This window comes from Solanum verrucosum, unplaced genomic scaffold, assembly GCF_900185275.1.
Source record: "Solanum verrucosum unplaced genomic scaffold, falcon-dt-bn FXZP01000053.1, whole genome shotgun sequence".
In the NCBI taxonomy this organism is placed as follows: domain Eukaryota; kingdom Viridiplantae; phylum Streptophyta; class Magnoliopsida; order Solanales; family Solanaceae; genus Solanum; species Solanum verrucosum.
The window spans coordinates 789,898-807,887 of NW_026020152.1; the positions used below are offsets into that span (position 1 = coordinate 789,898).

The window sequence follows — 17,990 nt, forward strand, 5'->3', positions numbered from 1 at the left end:
GACCCTATGATTTCATATCATGATTTTATCTCTATGGTCAAACGGACCCTTAGAAAAACTTAAATAACTTGGGCATATAAATATTGAAAAAGGTAAACAATAAGAGCAAATTAGTTCTCTTCATGTTAGTTTCCAATATTACTATTTCTATCAGAACTCGAATGTTGGATACATAATTTTGACACTTTCAAATATATGCATTCGAAATATATTTAAGTCAGATACATAAGAAACAAGTGATTAATTAAGTCTTTAATTGAATTACTCTCTTCATTCATTCATATTTATCTTTTTTTGACAATTTTTTCCTTTATGTAATTATTTATTTTATTTTTAATATCTCAAAAAGTCTTTCATTGAAATACTCAAATTTTTACCTCCTACTATAATAATATATCATATTTATTACATATAATGTACATTTACATATTCTTTCACATTTCCTATTTATGATATATTAAAAAACCTAAAATATCTCTTAGTTACAGATCTCATTTTTAGTTTAGAAACTCAAAGGTAATTGTCATTAATTTAGTGATCATTCATTATGTAATAAGACAAGATGAATTTATTTATATATAATTTGACATAAACAAAATATATAATGTAACACCTCCTCTCTTTTTTTTTTCCTTCCTTTTGTTGCATTTGTTTCTTCATTTCTGTACGTAGTTTACAAATAAACAAATTAATAAAATGCCTCACAAGTAATATAGCAACAAAACCCATGTAGTATAGTAGCAATTAAAGTTGATGATAAACCGTCACACAAAAACATAACTGTATTATTCTTAAATTTAATTGCATTTATTCTTTTCATTATAATTTTTGGTGCACCTAAACAACTATGACGTATGGATACACAAATGAGATTTTTGTTATCTTTATAAATAGTGTTGCTAATATTCTTTCTTTTATTGGGTTGTCTTTTTTATATTTTTGCAAAGGAAGACATTGAATAAGCTAATTATAGATCATTTATTTCTCACTAGCAATGTTGTTGGGGATGAAGTTATAAAGTTATGAGTGAGTTGATCATTACCAAGCGAAAATTACATGTTAAATGGTGAATTGTGAGTATCATTTATCTATTATCTTACTTTCAATTTTTTCAACTGAATATATATACATTAGAATTAGTAATTGACATAACATATAATTCAGAATGATGACATTGTATACAGTGTTACTATAAATAGTGTGCTTGATCCTTAATTTGTTCGAATATTTACAACTTCATATTATTGTGTAAATAGGCAAATGATTGTATTTAAATATGTATACTTTTTTAGTTATTAGATATTATTTAAACTACCATATTTTTTATTTGTCGCTTATTACAATGTAAATCTGAATTGTTACCACTCAAATCTTTCATATTTATAAATATGTTTGCTTTGTGTTTAAAGAATTGTAATTTTTTAGAATTTTAATCCCTTATAGGAGTTTTTTTTTCATCAGGTTGATGATTTTCATGGGATGTCTAAGGTTACAAGTATATATGGACTTTAGTTTATTTGTTTTCCCGTCTAATTTATTTTATTTTCACTTCTTCATTTTTCCATTTATTCTATAAATTTATGTCTTTCACGTTATGAACAGTAGCTTTATATATATATCTTGCAAATAAATATTTAAGACATCTTAAAACTATAAATGTATTTACAATAGAAAATGAAACAAAACGTAATAATACTACTTCACAATACTACTAAAGGTAAGGTGCAAAAAAGTGTTCATACAACTTTTTTATTGATACAAAAATGTTAGTTTTGTGAAAAATACGGAAATACAACATCAAAAGAATATTATTACTCCAACTAAAAAAGAAGTGATACTAGGGGTACTTATTTTTCTTTTTCATTTTTTATTAATATAATTAACTAGGAACCAAATCTTGGATGATAAGAGTTGATGAGAATAAAATTACGCAGAAATAATAAATAAAATTACGTAGAAATAATTAACTTTTACGAATATGAAAATTAAGAAATATATTTTTAAAACATTTATAACTTTGAATATTATACAAATAATTTATAAATTTAATAAGGTCTATCACGATCGCACGAAACGCGGCTAAGTTAACTAGTGTATAATATAAGGAGAAAATCACTCTTTTAACATTTTTTTTTTTTTAGTTTTGAGTATCTTCGATATCACAACTCCTATTATTATTATTTTATAAACTCCTTCCTCTTTTTTTTCAAGCAACAACAAATTGAACAATTCTTGTATTTGAGCTTGTTTTTGCCTAATATCTATTGTGTATACAAGTTAAAACTAATTAATTAAGTAAAAATTAGGCAAATGACATAGTATAAGAAAGAAATTACTTTCTTTCCCTACTCTTTCATTAATTACCAAAAATCCATTTTTTAGTGTTTTTCGGATACATAATATAGCAGTGTGGATACTTAATATAGCAGCGCGGATACTTTAATTAATAACTGGCGGATACTTAAATTATTAAGTTGTTAGCAGCACGAATACTTAATTAACAGGCGGATGCATAATATAGCAGTGTGGATACTTTAATTAATAACGGGCGGATACTTAAATTATTAAGTTGTTAGCAGCACAGATACTTAATTAACGGGCGGATGCATAATATAGCAGCGCGGATACTTTAATTAATAACGAGCGGATACTTAAACTAATAAAGTATCCGGTTAAGTTGAATTGGGGAAAAATAAGGGATTTTTGTATTTTAATGAAAGAGTGGGGAAATATTGGAAATAGGTAAAGAAGTGTTGTGTATTTAAGTAATTTTTCCATTAATTAATTTAGATACACACCACATATATGCTAGAACTTGATTAATTGGGCCAGGAGTTAGATGGGCTTATGTTAGTGGGTTCTTGGTCCTCCAATTGCTGGGTCACAACTGTGGGCCGAAGAAGAAGACCAATGGCACAACTGTTCAAGGCTTACGGGCCATCTGGTAGATCCCTATTTAGAATTGGGCTTTTAACTGAAATAATATAAGGAAAAATTACTTAAATACACAACACTTCTTTACCTATTCTCAATATTTCCCTACTCTTTTATTAAAATACAAAAATCCCTTATTTCCCCCCAATTCAACTTAACCGGATACTTTATTAGTTTAAGTATCCGCCCGTTATTAATTAAAGTATCCGCGCTGCTATATTATGCATTCGCCTGTTAATTAAGTATTCGTGCTGCTAACAACTTAATAATTTAGGTATCCGCTCGTTATTAATTAAAGTATCTGCGCTGCTATATTATACATCCGCCTGTTAATTAAGTATCTGTGCTGCTAACAACTTAATAATTTAAGTATCTGCCCCTTATTAATTAAAGCATCCGCGCTGCTATATTAAGTATCCACACTGCTATATTATGTATCCGAAAAACACTAAATTGGATTTTTGGTAATTAATGAAAGAGTAGGGAAAAGAAGTAATTTCTTTCTTATACTATGTCATTTGCCTAATTTTTACATAATATAAAGTATTATTGGGAAACTTATCGAAATTTCATTAGTTTAGGAGCTAATTAGTTAGATACACTCTAGTATGTAATAATACGATTTTTATCAAATTTGGATGCATTCAAATACATGTATCTCGAGAAACATGGGTCAAAATTAGGTGTAATTTGTTCTAGATACATTGTATTCAAGTGGGTTCACATTTATTTGAGATATACATAACAAATCTCGCATGCCTCCCTCCCATCTCGCTTGCTACTCTCCTATCTATATGATATTACAGATACATGCGAATCGCACTAGATACATATATACATGTATATACTGTGATTCTCATGTATCTAGCTAGAATACGTGACTATCTCACTCGCGTCTCTTCCTATTTTTTAGTGTATCTGATAGAAAAAATACATCTATCTAATTGTATCTTCCCTGGTATATAAAATAGTGAGTATTTAAATGAACATAAAGAGAATTTCATCGTTGTAAATATATACACATAAAGAAATACATATTTACAAGCTACATACTGTAATTTTTTTATGGAAAATATTGATCGACTCTTCTTAAGTATATGTGATTCCGCCACTGTCCGTCCGGACACTCTGGATGTTCCTAGATGGATCATTCCGGATTTTCGATTTCAATACAAACGAGACGCTTCCTAATAACTATTCTCGATTAATTCACGATTTGTTTATCAATATAGCATCCGAAAACTCTTTTAAATCTTTTTGTCATTTTTTTAAAATTCTTTTAAAATTCAAACTAAAACGTGCTAGTTACACAATAGCATGGAAGAACCCAAAAGAGTATTTTAGATGATGAAATATGATACTCATATCTAAAAAAGATATGACTAATTTTTGTTTGTTTTAAAAAGATGATGATTTTTTTAATTATAATTTAATTTCAGTTTTCCACGTGATATATTTATGATCATAAAAGTAAAGAACATTTTAACACATTTGACATAACTTAAATTTAGAATTATAAAATTGATTATTTTTTTAAATTTTCTTAAACTATGTATCAAACTCAAATTAGACCATTCTCTTTTAAACGGAAGAAATATTTTTTTAAGTTGACACGTGACAATTTATTAGTTAAAGTCTAACTGGAATTTGGATTGTATTACAAGTTCAATGAACTCTCATGAATTATAGTTAAATTAATATTTGGGAGAAGGGAAAATTTTTGACAAGTCCTCCAGAAAGAGGTCCACTTGAAAATGATTGATTAGACATATATATATTCTGGGGATAATTATAGTCCAATGTTTTCGGATTACAAAAAATGTATAGATTTTTATATATTAAAGTATAATATACATATTTATATATAATAATATACATAATTAGTGGTATATGTTTCATATATTTCGGTCATATTAATAAAAAAAATTTAGTTGAACAGTACATATTGATAAGTTTTTCCATTATAAAATGTAAAAGTTCACACACAACTTATTTGGATATATCACTATTTGATTTGTAAATACTCCATTATTCAAAATTATTGCACGGTTGATCACTATAGAATAACTTCAGATATATAATATATGAGTTTTATATACGTATAGACTTTTGTTGGCTTAAAATTAAAATACTTGTATGTACATCAATATTTCTTCTTTTTAAAAGACTAAAATCTTTGCGTTTTTCTAATTTTAGGGACTAAAATTCCTATGTGATTTTCTACTCTGATTACTTACTCGATTTGATGATATAAAAAGTTCACTATTTTATTAAATTTGGTTAAGGAAACAAAAGATAACAACCTTTTCATTATAAGTTAAAGTCAGTCTAATAGATATTTAAATTATTTGCTAAAATCAAAATATTATTCCTTTTAAAGTATCAAATAAATTTCTCTTTTAGAACAAACATGATTTGTAAAATAAGGTTACACAAAACAAAAGGGTGGAACTTAGAGAAACCATTTGATAATGTACTGTTTTCCCTAAAAGGAATAGCCACACAAGTTTTATAATGTTTCTTCTCAACAATAACTTGAGATCCGTCAGGAAAAACTTTTTAAAATGATGATAAAAAAAAGGTGAAATTCACATAATTTTACAAATTTGAGGGGTAAATTCGCGACCATTTTACATAGTTTAAGGGTATATCTGACTTTTTTCTTTGTGAAAGGATTATGTATCAAATTTTTTTTTGCTATAATGAATAACTATACATTTAGAACAATCTTATAGTCATAAGGATATTTTTTACTTTAACTTGTTTATTTTAGTAAATCATCAACGTTTATTACTTTTTTTTCATACTATGATTACTATTCTTAGTATTTTTTTTTATTTCTTTCGCTATTCTTTCATATATCACAATTTTTATATCCAAACGCCTACTCGTAGAACGGAAGGAATGAAGATATTTTCGATTAGGAGAGTGTAGTTCACATCAATGGGGCACAAACTCTTTTAATAAGTTAAGGGCTGTACCAGTTGAGGGATACTTTGCAGATATACATGTGATCAAATTGACCACCCAATTCAGGCAATCAAAAACCTTTAAAATATATATTTATTTATTTTCAATTTTTATTAAAAGGGTTCTTTAGTAGTTCAATGAATTAGGCATGGGCACAACAGAAAGGTGGCAAAAACACTTTGGAATTGGAAAGCTACAAATTTTTTTTGGTTTACCACGATATTGATATCGGTATAAAAGCTCATTATTTCGATTTCTTCATTCGGAGTGAAGGGTGAGAGCGCTTCTATCAAAGATCTTTTCATATCTGGATCTCAAATTCGAGAAATAACTTCATCTATTACATCACATCTGTCGGTGATATAGTGGATTTAATTTCTTAATTACAAATTCTTGATTACAAATACAGATATCTTGGACCCTTTTTTAAGTACCTAATTTTTATCTTTTGAAGTTGCCCTTTTTATCATGATTTTTTAGGCCTATGCAACTTTTTATCTCTTTACTTTTTCTCGTGTTCTTTTTTTGAATTAAGTTGTCAACAATAAATCTCTCTTAGATGGGAGTAAAAGAATAAGTAAAATAAAATATTTAATTTCAATATAAAATGACTTTTTAAAAGCTTGAAAAAATAGGTTTTTAATTCGATTTAAAATTTAAAATTGATTGAATGACTTTCAATGATAAAATGGTACTAGCTATATTAATGACTACCCTTAGTTCCATTTTATATGGCAAGGTTTGTTATAAATTGGTCAAATAACTTACATTTATTGTCCTCAAAACTGAACTAAGACACATTCCATTTTATGTTTAATCCATTTATTGATTTGACATAAATACTTGAATAGATTTATACTGAAATGATATATATCTTGTTTGGATGGTTATTATCTATTATATTATATTATTAGTTTAAATACTTGTTTTGGTTTTTACTTAAATTTAATATATCATATCCTTTAAATTCATTGTTAGATAACGACGAAAAGTCTCATTTTATGTAACGGTTGATTTGGTGGGCTCGCATTGTTGCCATAATATAACAACCTCACTTTTTAACTAAGCTCTATCATGTATCCTTTTCCCAGTAAGATATGTAACATTATATAACGAGAGAGTATGATACAATCTATCAAAATATTGTATCCATTAAACAATTCAATACAATACATTAGGAAGCAACAATAACGATCATCCAAACAAAGTGTCAAATTTTCAAGTGCAAGGGCATAATAGTAAACTCACATCAAGCTCCTCTTGTCACTTCTATATAGTTAGCTTTTTACTAACCCCCTTGTAGCTCTTCTTGACCTCAAAAAATCTCCCTTCCATATTTTCCTCTCTATTTTCTCTTTCTCTATGTTGAGTTTTCATCTTCCTTGTCTACTTCTACTTATTTTTTTCAATATTAATTGTGATCCTCATTTATATTACTCATCACAACTTTCTTAGTAACTATTCTACAGTCCAATTTTTCACTTCTTGATTCTCCTCTAAACTCCTAATATAAAATAAAAATAAAATTAGAAGATACTATGGAGGTAGCAAGACTTTTTGAAGGTTCTAACAATGGCTTTATACTTCCAAATGAAATTCTTCCTCCTACTTCTAATTGGGTAGCTAACTCTTCCTCCATTTTCCATGGTAAGGTTCCTTCGCCGAAAAATTATATTATTTATACATGGTAAAAATTGAGTACTTTTTATGCATGTATAGTAGTCCTTAACCCCTTTTAGCTAGTTCGTGTGTTTATTTTTTTCATATTTTGAACTGAGTTAGTGAAAATTCTGATTTCGTCACTGATGTGTGGGGTGATCCTTTGATAATTAAGAGATTATAGCCTAAAGTTGTAAATATTGACAAGGAAATGATGGAATTTTTCTGTTCAATTTAGATGCCTTGCTAATATCCTACTCTTATGATTTTTTTCAAGAAAAAAATAACAAATTTTATGTATATGTAGTTGGCTTTTGTTTTCTCATGTTACTTATTAGCTCAGTTGATTGACTATTTGACTATTTGAACTTTCACCTCGTTATTAGTGAATGTTCGATTTTCCACCTTGTGATCTCGTCATGCATTTGTGAAATTGAAATGAACCAAGATTTGTTTCCTTCATTGCTCTGTTTCAGGCTCTGTATCCATGGTTAATTTCGATCAAGATCGAGTACAAAGGTCTAAAAAGAGGTCATTTTTAGCACAACTTGATCAAGACGATAATAGCAGCAACGATGACAATTACAATTATCACCAAAGCGAAAAGAAGAGACGATTGTTACCAAAACAAGTTGAGTATCTTGAGAAAAGTTTCGAGGTAGAAAACAAGCTTGAACCTGAAAGGAAAGAACAATTAGCTAAAGAAACTGGATTGCAGCCTAGGCAAGTTGCTATTTGGTTTCAAAATCGACGAGCCCGGTGCAAGACTAAACAACTTGAGAAGAATTATGATGTCCTTAAAGCTAGCTTTGATAAACTAAAGACTCAATATGATTGTCTCTTCAAAGAGAATGAGAGCTTGAGAAATGAGGTAAATATAGTCAAGAAACCATTTATACATTATTTGAATATATCATATTTCACCTTAAATTTTTGAAAATATTGAGATCATGAGTTAAAATGATACTTATTAGAAGTGTACAAAGGTTGATTTTGAGAGTAGTTTTTGAAAATTTATGTTCAGGATATCTGTTTGGCCGTGAAATTTGATCATACTTTGAAAATATGATTGGGAGTTCTACTCACAAAATTTCAAATTTTGTCCAAGTAAATGCATATCCTAACTCCTAACACAACTTCAGAAACCACAATTTGTGCGTGTTTGACCATGTTTTAATGATTTTGATCAAATGTGTCTTTCAGAGTTCAACTTTGAAAAAAGTGAAAAGATTTCACAACCTAACACCTTAAATTTCTAAGTTTCAACTTCAAAATCTACTGTCTAACATACGCAAAATCGCAAAATTTGATCTAGGTCTTCACTTTTTTTTCCCCTTTTGTGTTCAATAGGTACATTTACTCAAAGATAAGTTGATCAACAGAGTAAAAGGGAAGGAAACTTCAGAACCTATTAATCCACTTGATCATGTAGAACCTCAAAATCCTTCTATTGGAGTTGCTTCAAATTTAGCAATGGTGGTGTGCAAGCAAGAAGATGCAAAAAGTGATGTTCTTGATTCAGACAGCCCGCGTTTTACTGACGGCGATTACACTTCTTTTTTGGAGCCTGCTGATTCTTCAAATGTATTTCAGACAGAACACTCTGATTTTTCTCAAGAAAATGACACATTATGCTTCCCAAAACTTGAAGAAGATCATCATCATGATGATTTACCTGTTAATTCTTGTCATTTGGGTTTTCAAATTGAGGATCAATCTTGGTTCTCACATTATTGAGTTTTCACTTCAAGATCATATAAAGGGAAAAGAAGCCTTTGTGCTACATTTCCTTTTTAATTTACACCAATAATATGTTGTATGTATTGTATAGGTCCATTTGGAATGAGATGAAGATCTTTGTTGTTCCATTCAGTGTCCGCATTGCAGGGTCAATTCAGGGGGTGATGTTCTCAACATGGTTTTCTCGATACCTAGGGCTCGAACTCGCATAAATAATAGATTGATATTTTATACACCCCTAATTCTTTTATGGACCAGGTTAAGCTATGTGTTTCAATATAATAACTTAGTTGGAATCAATGCAAATAATAATAACACAATTTTTTTACATGAAAACATTCAACTCATAAGGGTGGAAAAAAATCACGACCTACATCTTTGTAGGATTTCTCCTAATCTTTACTGATTAATGAGCTTCAACAGAATTTAGATTACCACACTTGCAATCTAGGAACTGACTCTAATTACTACGTTACAACAAACTTTCAGATCGTTTATCCTACTTCAAGTTTAACATAGATTTAATATTGTTTCATATTTTATGTACTTGTTCCAACACTTTTGTCTGTCATCAAGCTATACCTAAACTCAATAAATATCTCTTTTTATGATGATGACAAACTCATATTCCTTCTGTATTATGCTCAACCTATTTTAATCTGTTCAAAGTCTAAGCATAGCATCAGAAGACACATTAGATGAGTCAGGTCAAAATAGTGAGATAAATATTACACAATATACATACTTCCCTCGATTTTCTACAAATCTTTAGTTAATGCAAGTTTACCTTTCAGACAAAAAAATAGTGGATTATAAACATTACACAATATACACACTTCCTTTAGTTGATGCAAATTTACCTTTCAGACAAAAAATAAAATAGTAGATTATAAATATTACACAATATACACATTTTCCCTGATTTTCTACAAATCTTTACCTTCCAGAAAAAAAAAATGGATGTTGACAATTTGGCTTTTATTTAATTTTGTAAAATTTGACATTGTGACATAACCCATCGTTTTAAATTATTTTTATTGCAGGAATCAAGGATTATTTTAAAAACATGAACATCTTGCTGATGCATTGAATATTGTTATAAAATGTCTAATTTCTAGACTTTTAGTGTCCCTTATAAACATATTTTAATAGCTAAAATCTTCCTAGAAACTACTATAATTTGTTCTTTAATAAAAGATTCCATCACTTCTAGCACGTAGCCTTGATGGAACAAATTAATTATATATATATATATATATATATATATATATATATTCCAAGTTCATTAAGAACTAATACTTCTTTAAAGTATTTTAATTTAAATAAAGCTTTGGAACCTTACCAAATACTAGCTTATAGCCATAAGTTCTTGAAGGGAATCAAGTTTTCATATTGTTACCAATGATTAAGAGACAAATCCAAGATCATAGTAGTTATATATGGATTTTTCATGTAACGGTGCCGAAAAAATATTTAGTGGTTATTGAGTAAATGTAATTGCATCCAGAGTCGATCACTGAAGTCTTTAACGATATTTATATAGAATGCTAGTTATAAATACTGATACTTATTATTACCGTTAAATATTTTATTTATGATAATGTCATGTCATGCTCTCTTTTTCTACTCTCATTGACTCAAAACGTAAACGAAAATTCATGTATTTTGGAAACGTTATAAACTACCTAATCTTTATTATAATATTTCAATTAGAAGAAAGATGCGAATTTGCAACAGCAAATGCACCACTATATATTTATTTATTAAAGTATTTACATAAAGCTTGAGAAAATGGCCAAAAGACCCCCCAACGTATAGCCGGATTCTCAACTATACACTCATACTTTACGGGAGTCCTATTATCTCTCTGGACTATTTTAAAGCGTAGTTATTTGCTCCCTAAATGTTGATGTGGCAAAAAAGGTATAGTTCACTCTCTTTGGGAGAGTGAGAGATGAAAAGATGATTAAAATATTAATTTTATAAATATTTAATTTATTTCATATTAATATTCTATTTTTTTTTGAAAAAAATTTTATTTTTCCTTTTATTTTTTTTTACATTCTTTATCTTTTCCCTTCAATGTTCATAAGATCCATAGACACCAGCGGGCTCACCTCGACCACCAGGCACCGCCCTCATCAACTTTTCATCACTAAGACAATTCATATCTTTAAATCAAATACTTTTCATCATATCTCCACTTTTCGTCACTTTGAAAATTTGTTGGTAGCTCAAAATCAAAATCAAAATTGAAAGTTAGAAGAATCGAACTTTAGACTAGTCATTAATGGAAGAGTTCACTAAGTAATAGATTCAATTAATGGAGAAGAATTCATCATTGGGTGACAAACTCTTTAATGAATAAGACTCATTTATTGAAATTGTTGTAAACATTAATGTTATGAATGGGCCTAGACCGGTATTGACAAAGCAGCCCAAAGCCGAATTAAAAGGCTATGTGTGGGATCCGGGTTGATAAATAGAGACTTGGGAGAGCAAAATAGGTTTATGCAAATTATGTGAAGCTTTGGCTTTCTGATCCTCTCATCTCCTTTCTATGGTCTAGAATCTCATCCCCTTCTAGTTACCCTCTTCTATGTTATCTATCTATAATTAGTATGTTGTTACTTTGTTGTGGGTATTATACGTTGTAACTTGTATTCCGTAATAACAATATATATATCAGTGTTTGTGTTGGAATTGAGTTTGTTACAATTAATCAGTTATAAAGTTTTTCGTCTGTCTCTAGCTTTAGAGAAAGAGATTTCCTGGTGTTTAGAATTCCGGTGAAGGTCGAAGATACGGTAGTCATGGCATCCTCATCGTCAAATCTGCAGAAGCTTCAAAGAAAAAGAAATGGAGGAATGGAAAAGAAAGAGAAAAGGAGAAGATGAAAATATATATAAAAAAGTAAAATATAAAAGAATAATTATTATTTTTTTAATATAAAAAAAGGGTAATATTACGTGGTAGCGCGTGTTGATTACTACCTAATACGAATATGGGCGTGAGTTTGTAGGGGACTAGATATTTCACTTTTAAAAGGTTCAGGGGTGATAGGACTCCCGTGAAGAATAAGTGTATAGTTGAGAATTCGATAATAATTTGGTGGGGATTTTGACCATTTTCTCCATAAAGCTTGGATTCAATTTTTGATCACAATATATACAATGGTAGATGTATAAGTAAATTATGAATTCAATTGAATTCATCATTTTTGAATGTTAAAATTAGTTATAATTTCAAAAGTATGTATAATAATAGGTTTATAGTAAACACTTTAACGATTTAATCGATCTAATTTAAATTCTGAATAGTATCGAGACGGGCCCTAAGTTAACGTACTGACACTTGCAAGTTGCAATACATAGACCACTTGCGTTACAGATTGGACATGATCAGTTTTATATGTTCGACAAGTTATTTGTTGGTATCCAAAATTTGTGTCCCAAGCCACAACATGCACTGAATAGTACTCGTTCATCGGGAAGTCCCACGTTAGGGTTAAAAGGCTTCCTAACAAAGACAATTTTGTATTCAGAGAGACGCAAACTTGAAATCTCCAATTAAGGATGAAGGAGTACTTACGACAGTCAAGGCAGTTTGAACTGAACCCCAGCTAGTATTGAGATTGAGAGCCGTAAAGAGTTCGGAGATCAGTCATTCGACTTAGGAATCAAGTGACGGATTCAGAATTTTTCTCCAGGGAGTTCGAAAAATAGAATATAAACGTGTGAGTAAGCCAACAAAATACAATTCTAAGGAAGTAGTGGTATATAGTTTATAGGTACAAAAATTTGGGACCTTTTAGCATGTTTGAATTTTTTGAAGAGAAGCTAAAACAATAAAATGTTCACAATAAGATTTGAAAACTAGACATGAGGGTCAATTTAAAGGAGATCTACCACTACACTACAACTTGTTTCTTGATTATAAGAGAGTTTAAAATTAATATATCTATATAAATACATAAAATTTACCTTATAAATGTCGTGTAATTTTTTGCTGAGAGAGTTTGAGTGAAACCCCTAGAACCCACGTCAATCCGTCCCTGCTTACCACTCTACTATGACCCTTAATGTTGGTAGTACTCCTTCATTTGTTACTTTACATTAATTTAATTCTGATGGAACCTATTGTGGATGCAATGTGGGAAGAAGGCATGCAAGAGCTACGAGTAGAGGCGAAGTAATGATATGAAATTTACGTGTTCTAAATTTGTCATCGTATTCATAGCTTATTTTAGTCCGTTACAAAGTTTACCGTTAAAATGTATGTATATTTAATGAATTTCCTCCTATGAAGACAAAAGTTTTGCTCTGACTACGAGATCATTTAAATAAAAGTTATTGAATTTGTTTGTACAAATTTATGCGATAAAATTTTTATTAGATACGTGTCCAATTTAAGATCGTAATTTGACTTACATATGTTTATTAGGACATTGAAAGTGTGTCATTCAATTAGGACAGAAGAATAAGGGAATAACAGTACTAATCAGATAAAAAGATTCTTTACTTATCTCATTACTTATTATTGAGATAGAAGTATTAAAAACACTCTGAACTTAATGAAAATTATTAGTTTTGTACTTGAATTATTGACGGCCTAAATTATTAATTTTGTACTTGAATTATTGACCATCTTAAAAATATTTCTCAACCTGTCTAACTAAACTTAGATATACCGTTGACATACAACATGACATAACAAGTGGTCTCAAACTCTTGTTGAAGTATGAGACTCTTAATAAAAAGTCGAGCAAAGTGCTGAAAACACTCCTAAATTTGACGATAATTTAGGAGTATTTCATTCATGTTGCAAGATCGAGGGTGTATTTCAATTTAGTTAATCAAGTAAATGAATGTTTTTAAGACGGTAAATAGTTTAGAAATGAAACTAATAGTCCGCACTGAATGTAAAAGTGTTTTCATGAATACTTCTCCATTATTAATCACGAAATAGTTATCCCAAACTTTATAATCAAACTAGAAATTAAGAAATCTATAATTTATCCATCATCATAAAAAACTAAAAAAATCTTATAGTGAGTAGACAAATGCCACGCAAGCAGAGTATCGTATACCACAGAAGCTCTTAAAGCCCATGGGCCCATTTATAAAAGAGGGCCCATTGATAGAGATGTGCTGTGTTAACGTGGCAGAAAGTGTACGGTGTAAAAAAGAGAGTGGGCTTGTGGGCCCAAAACATCGCTTTCAGTTAACTCTTTTCAGATAAGAATATAAAATTGGGGGCCCAATTACGCACTCTTAAATGGGCTGGGCTTTGGGTCCTATGCATAAGTGTCCAAAATTGTAACACGTGGACCATCGTTTTCATGGGACACCACTGACCACGTGCGTACCATGTATGCATGTCTCATTATATCTCAACCAACTATTATATTTTTTTCGTATTCGATACTCATATTGAAGTTCGATTATTTTGAATTTGGGTCATATAGGATTTTATTATCATTTCGTATCAAGAATTTTTCTATATTCAAAACTCGAATTCCAAAACCTTTATCTAAGGGAGAAATAATCTCATTTGCTGCAAGGAACAATTTAACAGTTGCCTTGTCCCTTTTTTAGTTTCACCAATGAAATTTACCCCTTCATTTTGATATAACTTGTCACTAGGAATGTGTATCGATCAATTTGATTAGATTTTGATGTTTTTTATTTGACTTATTGAATATCGATTTGTAAACATGCTAAATTGTTGTTGAATCATTAAGATATTGGTTTACTGATTATTGATTGTTATCGGTTTAACCGTTAAGATTTTGCATAGTTTTTATTTTTATATATATTGAAAATAACTTAGAAATAAGATGACAAATCAAATGAATCATGTATATAAGTAAGTTGACAAATTGCATCTTTTGCTCCAAACAAATATTGATACTTTGTAGAATAATCAAGAGCTTGAGTCAATTAGAAATGAAAGTATGAAACTAAATCTTAAGTAAAAGATTCAATATACAGAATGACATGTACATAAATATAATCTATTAATTTACTATTGTATTATTAATTAATCCATCAAAAAAACCTCAAGTAGAACCAAAGCTTGTAAAGTTACCTTAATACACTCCAAATTTTTTGACCTCAAGTCATTAAGAACTAAAGCTTGTAAAGTTACCTTAATACACTCCAAAGATGAATTGTGTCAAGTAGAATTGTTCAAAATAAAAAAAATGTTATTGATTTATCAATTTTAGTATTTTTCATATCGGGTTCCTATACACAAAATACCTTTCAACATTTCAAACTGGCATAATACATAAACACGATCCTTAACTTGGCTTCAACGAACAACTATGCCCTCCAACTTTGAGTGTGCACAAGTAGACACTTAAACTTGTATAAAATTGAACAAGTAGACACATGTGTCCTACGTGACATAATACATGTAGGACACCATGTAGGATACGAAATTTTCATGTAGGACGAATGTGTCTATTTGTTCAATTTTATATAAGTTTAAGTGTCTACTTGTGCACACCCAAAGTTAAAGGTCATAGTTGCCCGTTGATGCCAAGTTAAGAGGCATGTTTATGTATTATGCCTTTCAAACTTAATGGCCCTTCACTCCCTTCCCTCCAGACAACTTTATTTCAAAGCCCATTATTCAAATCAAAAAAAGGAGTCCATACTAAAGTTAAATCGGCCCATTAAAAAAAATCTACGAACAAATAAGCAAAAACTCAAGGAAACATTCAAAATGACAAATATTAGGCCTTAAATAGGAATTTATAGCTATAATTTACTTAATTACGAATAATAGCAAAATGTTAGTGGAGGAGGGAAGAGATAGGCGAGCGATATCTGTGAGAAATAGAGAGGAGAAGTGTATTTTTCGCGGATTTTGGAGAAAAAATATAAATACAAATTGATTTGTATCAAAATGAATACATATTAAGAGGAAAGATGCAAGTGAGATCGAGAGAGGGAGGAGAGAGGCAAGTGAGATCGAGAGAAGGAGGAGAGAGGTGAGCGAGATCGATAGAGGGAGGAGAGAAAATTGTATTTTTGTATTTATTTTTGCATGGTATATATTTATTTAGTACCAATTGTATTTGAAATACAACAAATCATATTTTGTATTTATTTTGCTTGTCTTCTTTATTTATTTCGTATCAATTGTATTCGAAATACAACGAATACACAGTTTTTCGAATACAACTGAAATGAAATACAAAACTCTTATATATATATATATATATATTTGATCGAATACAATTACTACATAATACATTTGAATTGATTTCTTCTTATTGATAGGAGAAAGAAAAACAGAGAGAGACAGGGATAGAGAGAGAGAGAGATAGGAGAGGGAAAGACCGCAAGAGAGAGGGAGAAGAGACAAGGGAGAGAGTGGAAGAGTTTGCTATAAAAACAACATATTGCTATTTTTATTAAAATTATTTTTAAGCTATAGCTCTTTTTCATAAATAAATTGCCAATTTTGAAGTTGCATAAATAAAATGGAGGAATTAATTATAATTATTGAGAATCACGTAGTTGGCTTAATTTGCAAAGTTGGTCAAAGGAATAAAGTGAGGAGCATTTAATCACAAGAAAAAGAAATAGGACTACCACCCATTTGCACAATGTGCTGGCCAAGGATAAGATATATTATAATAAACCAATAATCCATTTTTTTAAATTTTCCTCCGGGATTCGATATTTGTATTGGAGTTTGACTACAAATTAGCACCGCGTAGGGATCTATTAGTGGAGAAGCGCTTACCAATGTATTTTTTTCAATCCCAAGACTAGAATTCAAAACCTCTGATTAAAGGAAAAACAACTTCATTTGCTACACCACATCCATAACAAGTAATAATCCAACTTTCAAAATGAAATATTTCTTTCATTTAAGTATAAACACTTAAACTAAATCATTTTATTTTCGTCAAATCATGTGCTGCTATTTTTACATGTGTAAATGAATCAAACTCATAATCACATCTTTTGTCTAAAAGAAGTCACCTAATAATAAGTATTCTTACATCAAGTTATATTACTTAACCATTGTAATTAAATTGAGACAACACATAAATTGCACCTTATAATTATCCAAAATAAATCATATATTTATATATTTTAACTAATTTGACGATCTAATTACCATGATATGGTGGCACACACATCATTGTTGTATTTCATTCCTAAAAGCAGGCGATCGATAATTCTTATTGATGTTAGGTGTATTTAAATATTTATTTCGCTACTCGCACGGTTCATCAATACTTGTTCATTATTGACTTTGCGCAATTCTTAAGAAATTATAAATAGAAGGGTAATTTTACTATATCAACCTTTGGCTATAATAAATACAATATCTTAAAAAATATAATAGGAAAATGACTATAATTAATAATAAGGGTAAATTAGGAATATCATCTCATATTGTGTTAAATCCTTACATATCAATATTAGCTAGCGTAAATTAGAGTAATTAATCAGTTTTTACAGTAGTTTATTGAATAAATCATAAAATAAAGTCATTGCGAGGTTGATATTTAACTTGTTTTTCCATGTACTATCAATAAGATCAATTATAACTCATCACACATTCATACTCAAGAAATATAGAAAAAAAATCACAATCAAACTATTAAAAGAAAAGAAAATGAACTAAAAATCAGAGTTCTAAATGATTAATTTTGAATA

At 29.4% G+C, this 17,990-nt stretch overlaps 2 protein-coding genes across 2 annotated transcripts in view; one reads left to right on the forward strand and one right to left on the reverse strand.

Annotated features, from left to right (window-relative positions):
- LOC125828165 (isopentenyl phosphate kinase) overlaps nt 1-17,990 on the reverse strand; it is a 295,006-nt gene that overhangs the window by 227,796 nt on the left and 49,220 nt on the right. The gene's annotated exons all lie outside the window — the stretch shown is intronic.
- Nucleotides 7,206-9,426, forward strand: LOC125828167 (homeobox-leucine zipper protein ATHB-54-like). The gene is made up of 3 exons (XM_049507488.1): nt 7,206-7,551; nt 8,040-8,434; nt 8,914-9,426. Exons 1-3 carry the CDS (start codon nt 7,443-7,445, stop codon nt 9,298-9,300), a joined length of 891 nt encoding a protein of 296 aa, XP_049363445.1. The 5' UTR covers nt 7,206-7,442; the 3' UTR covers nt 9,301-9,426.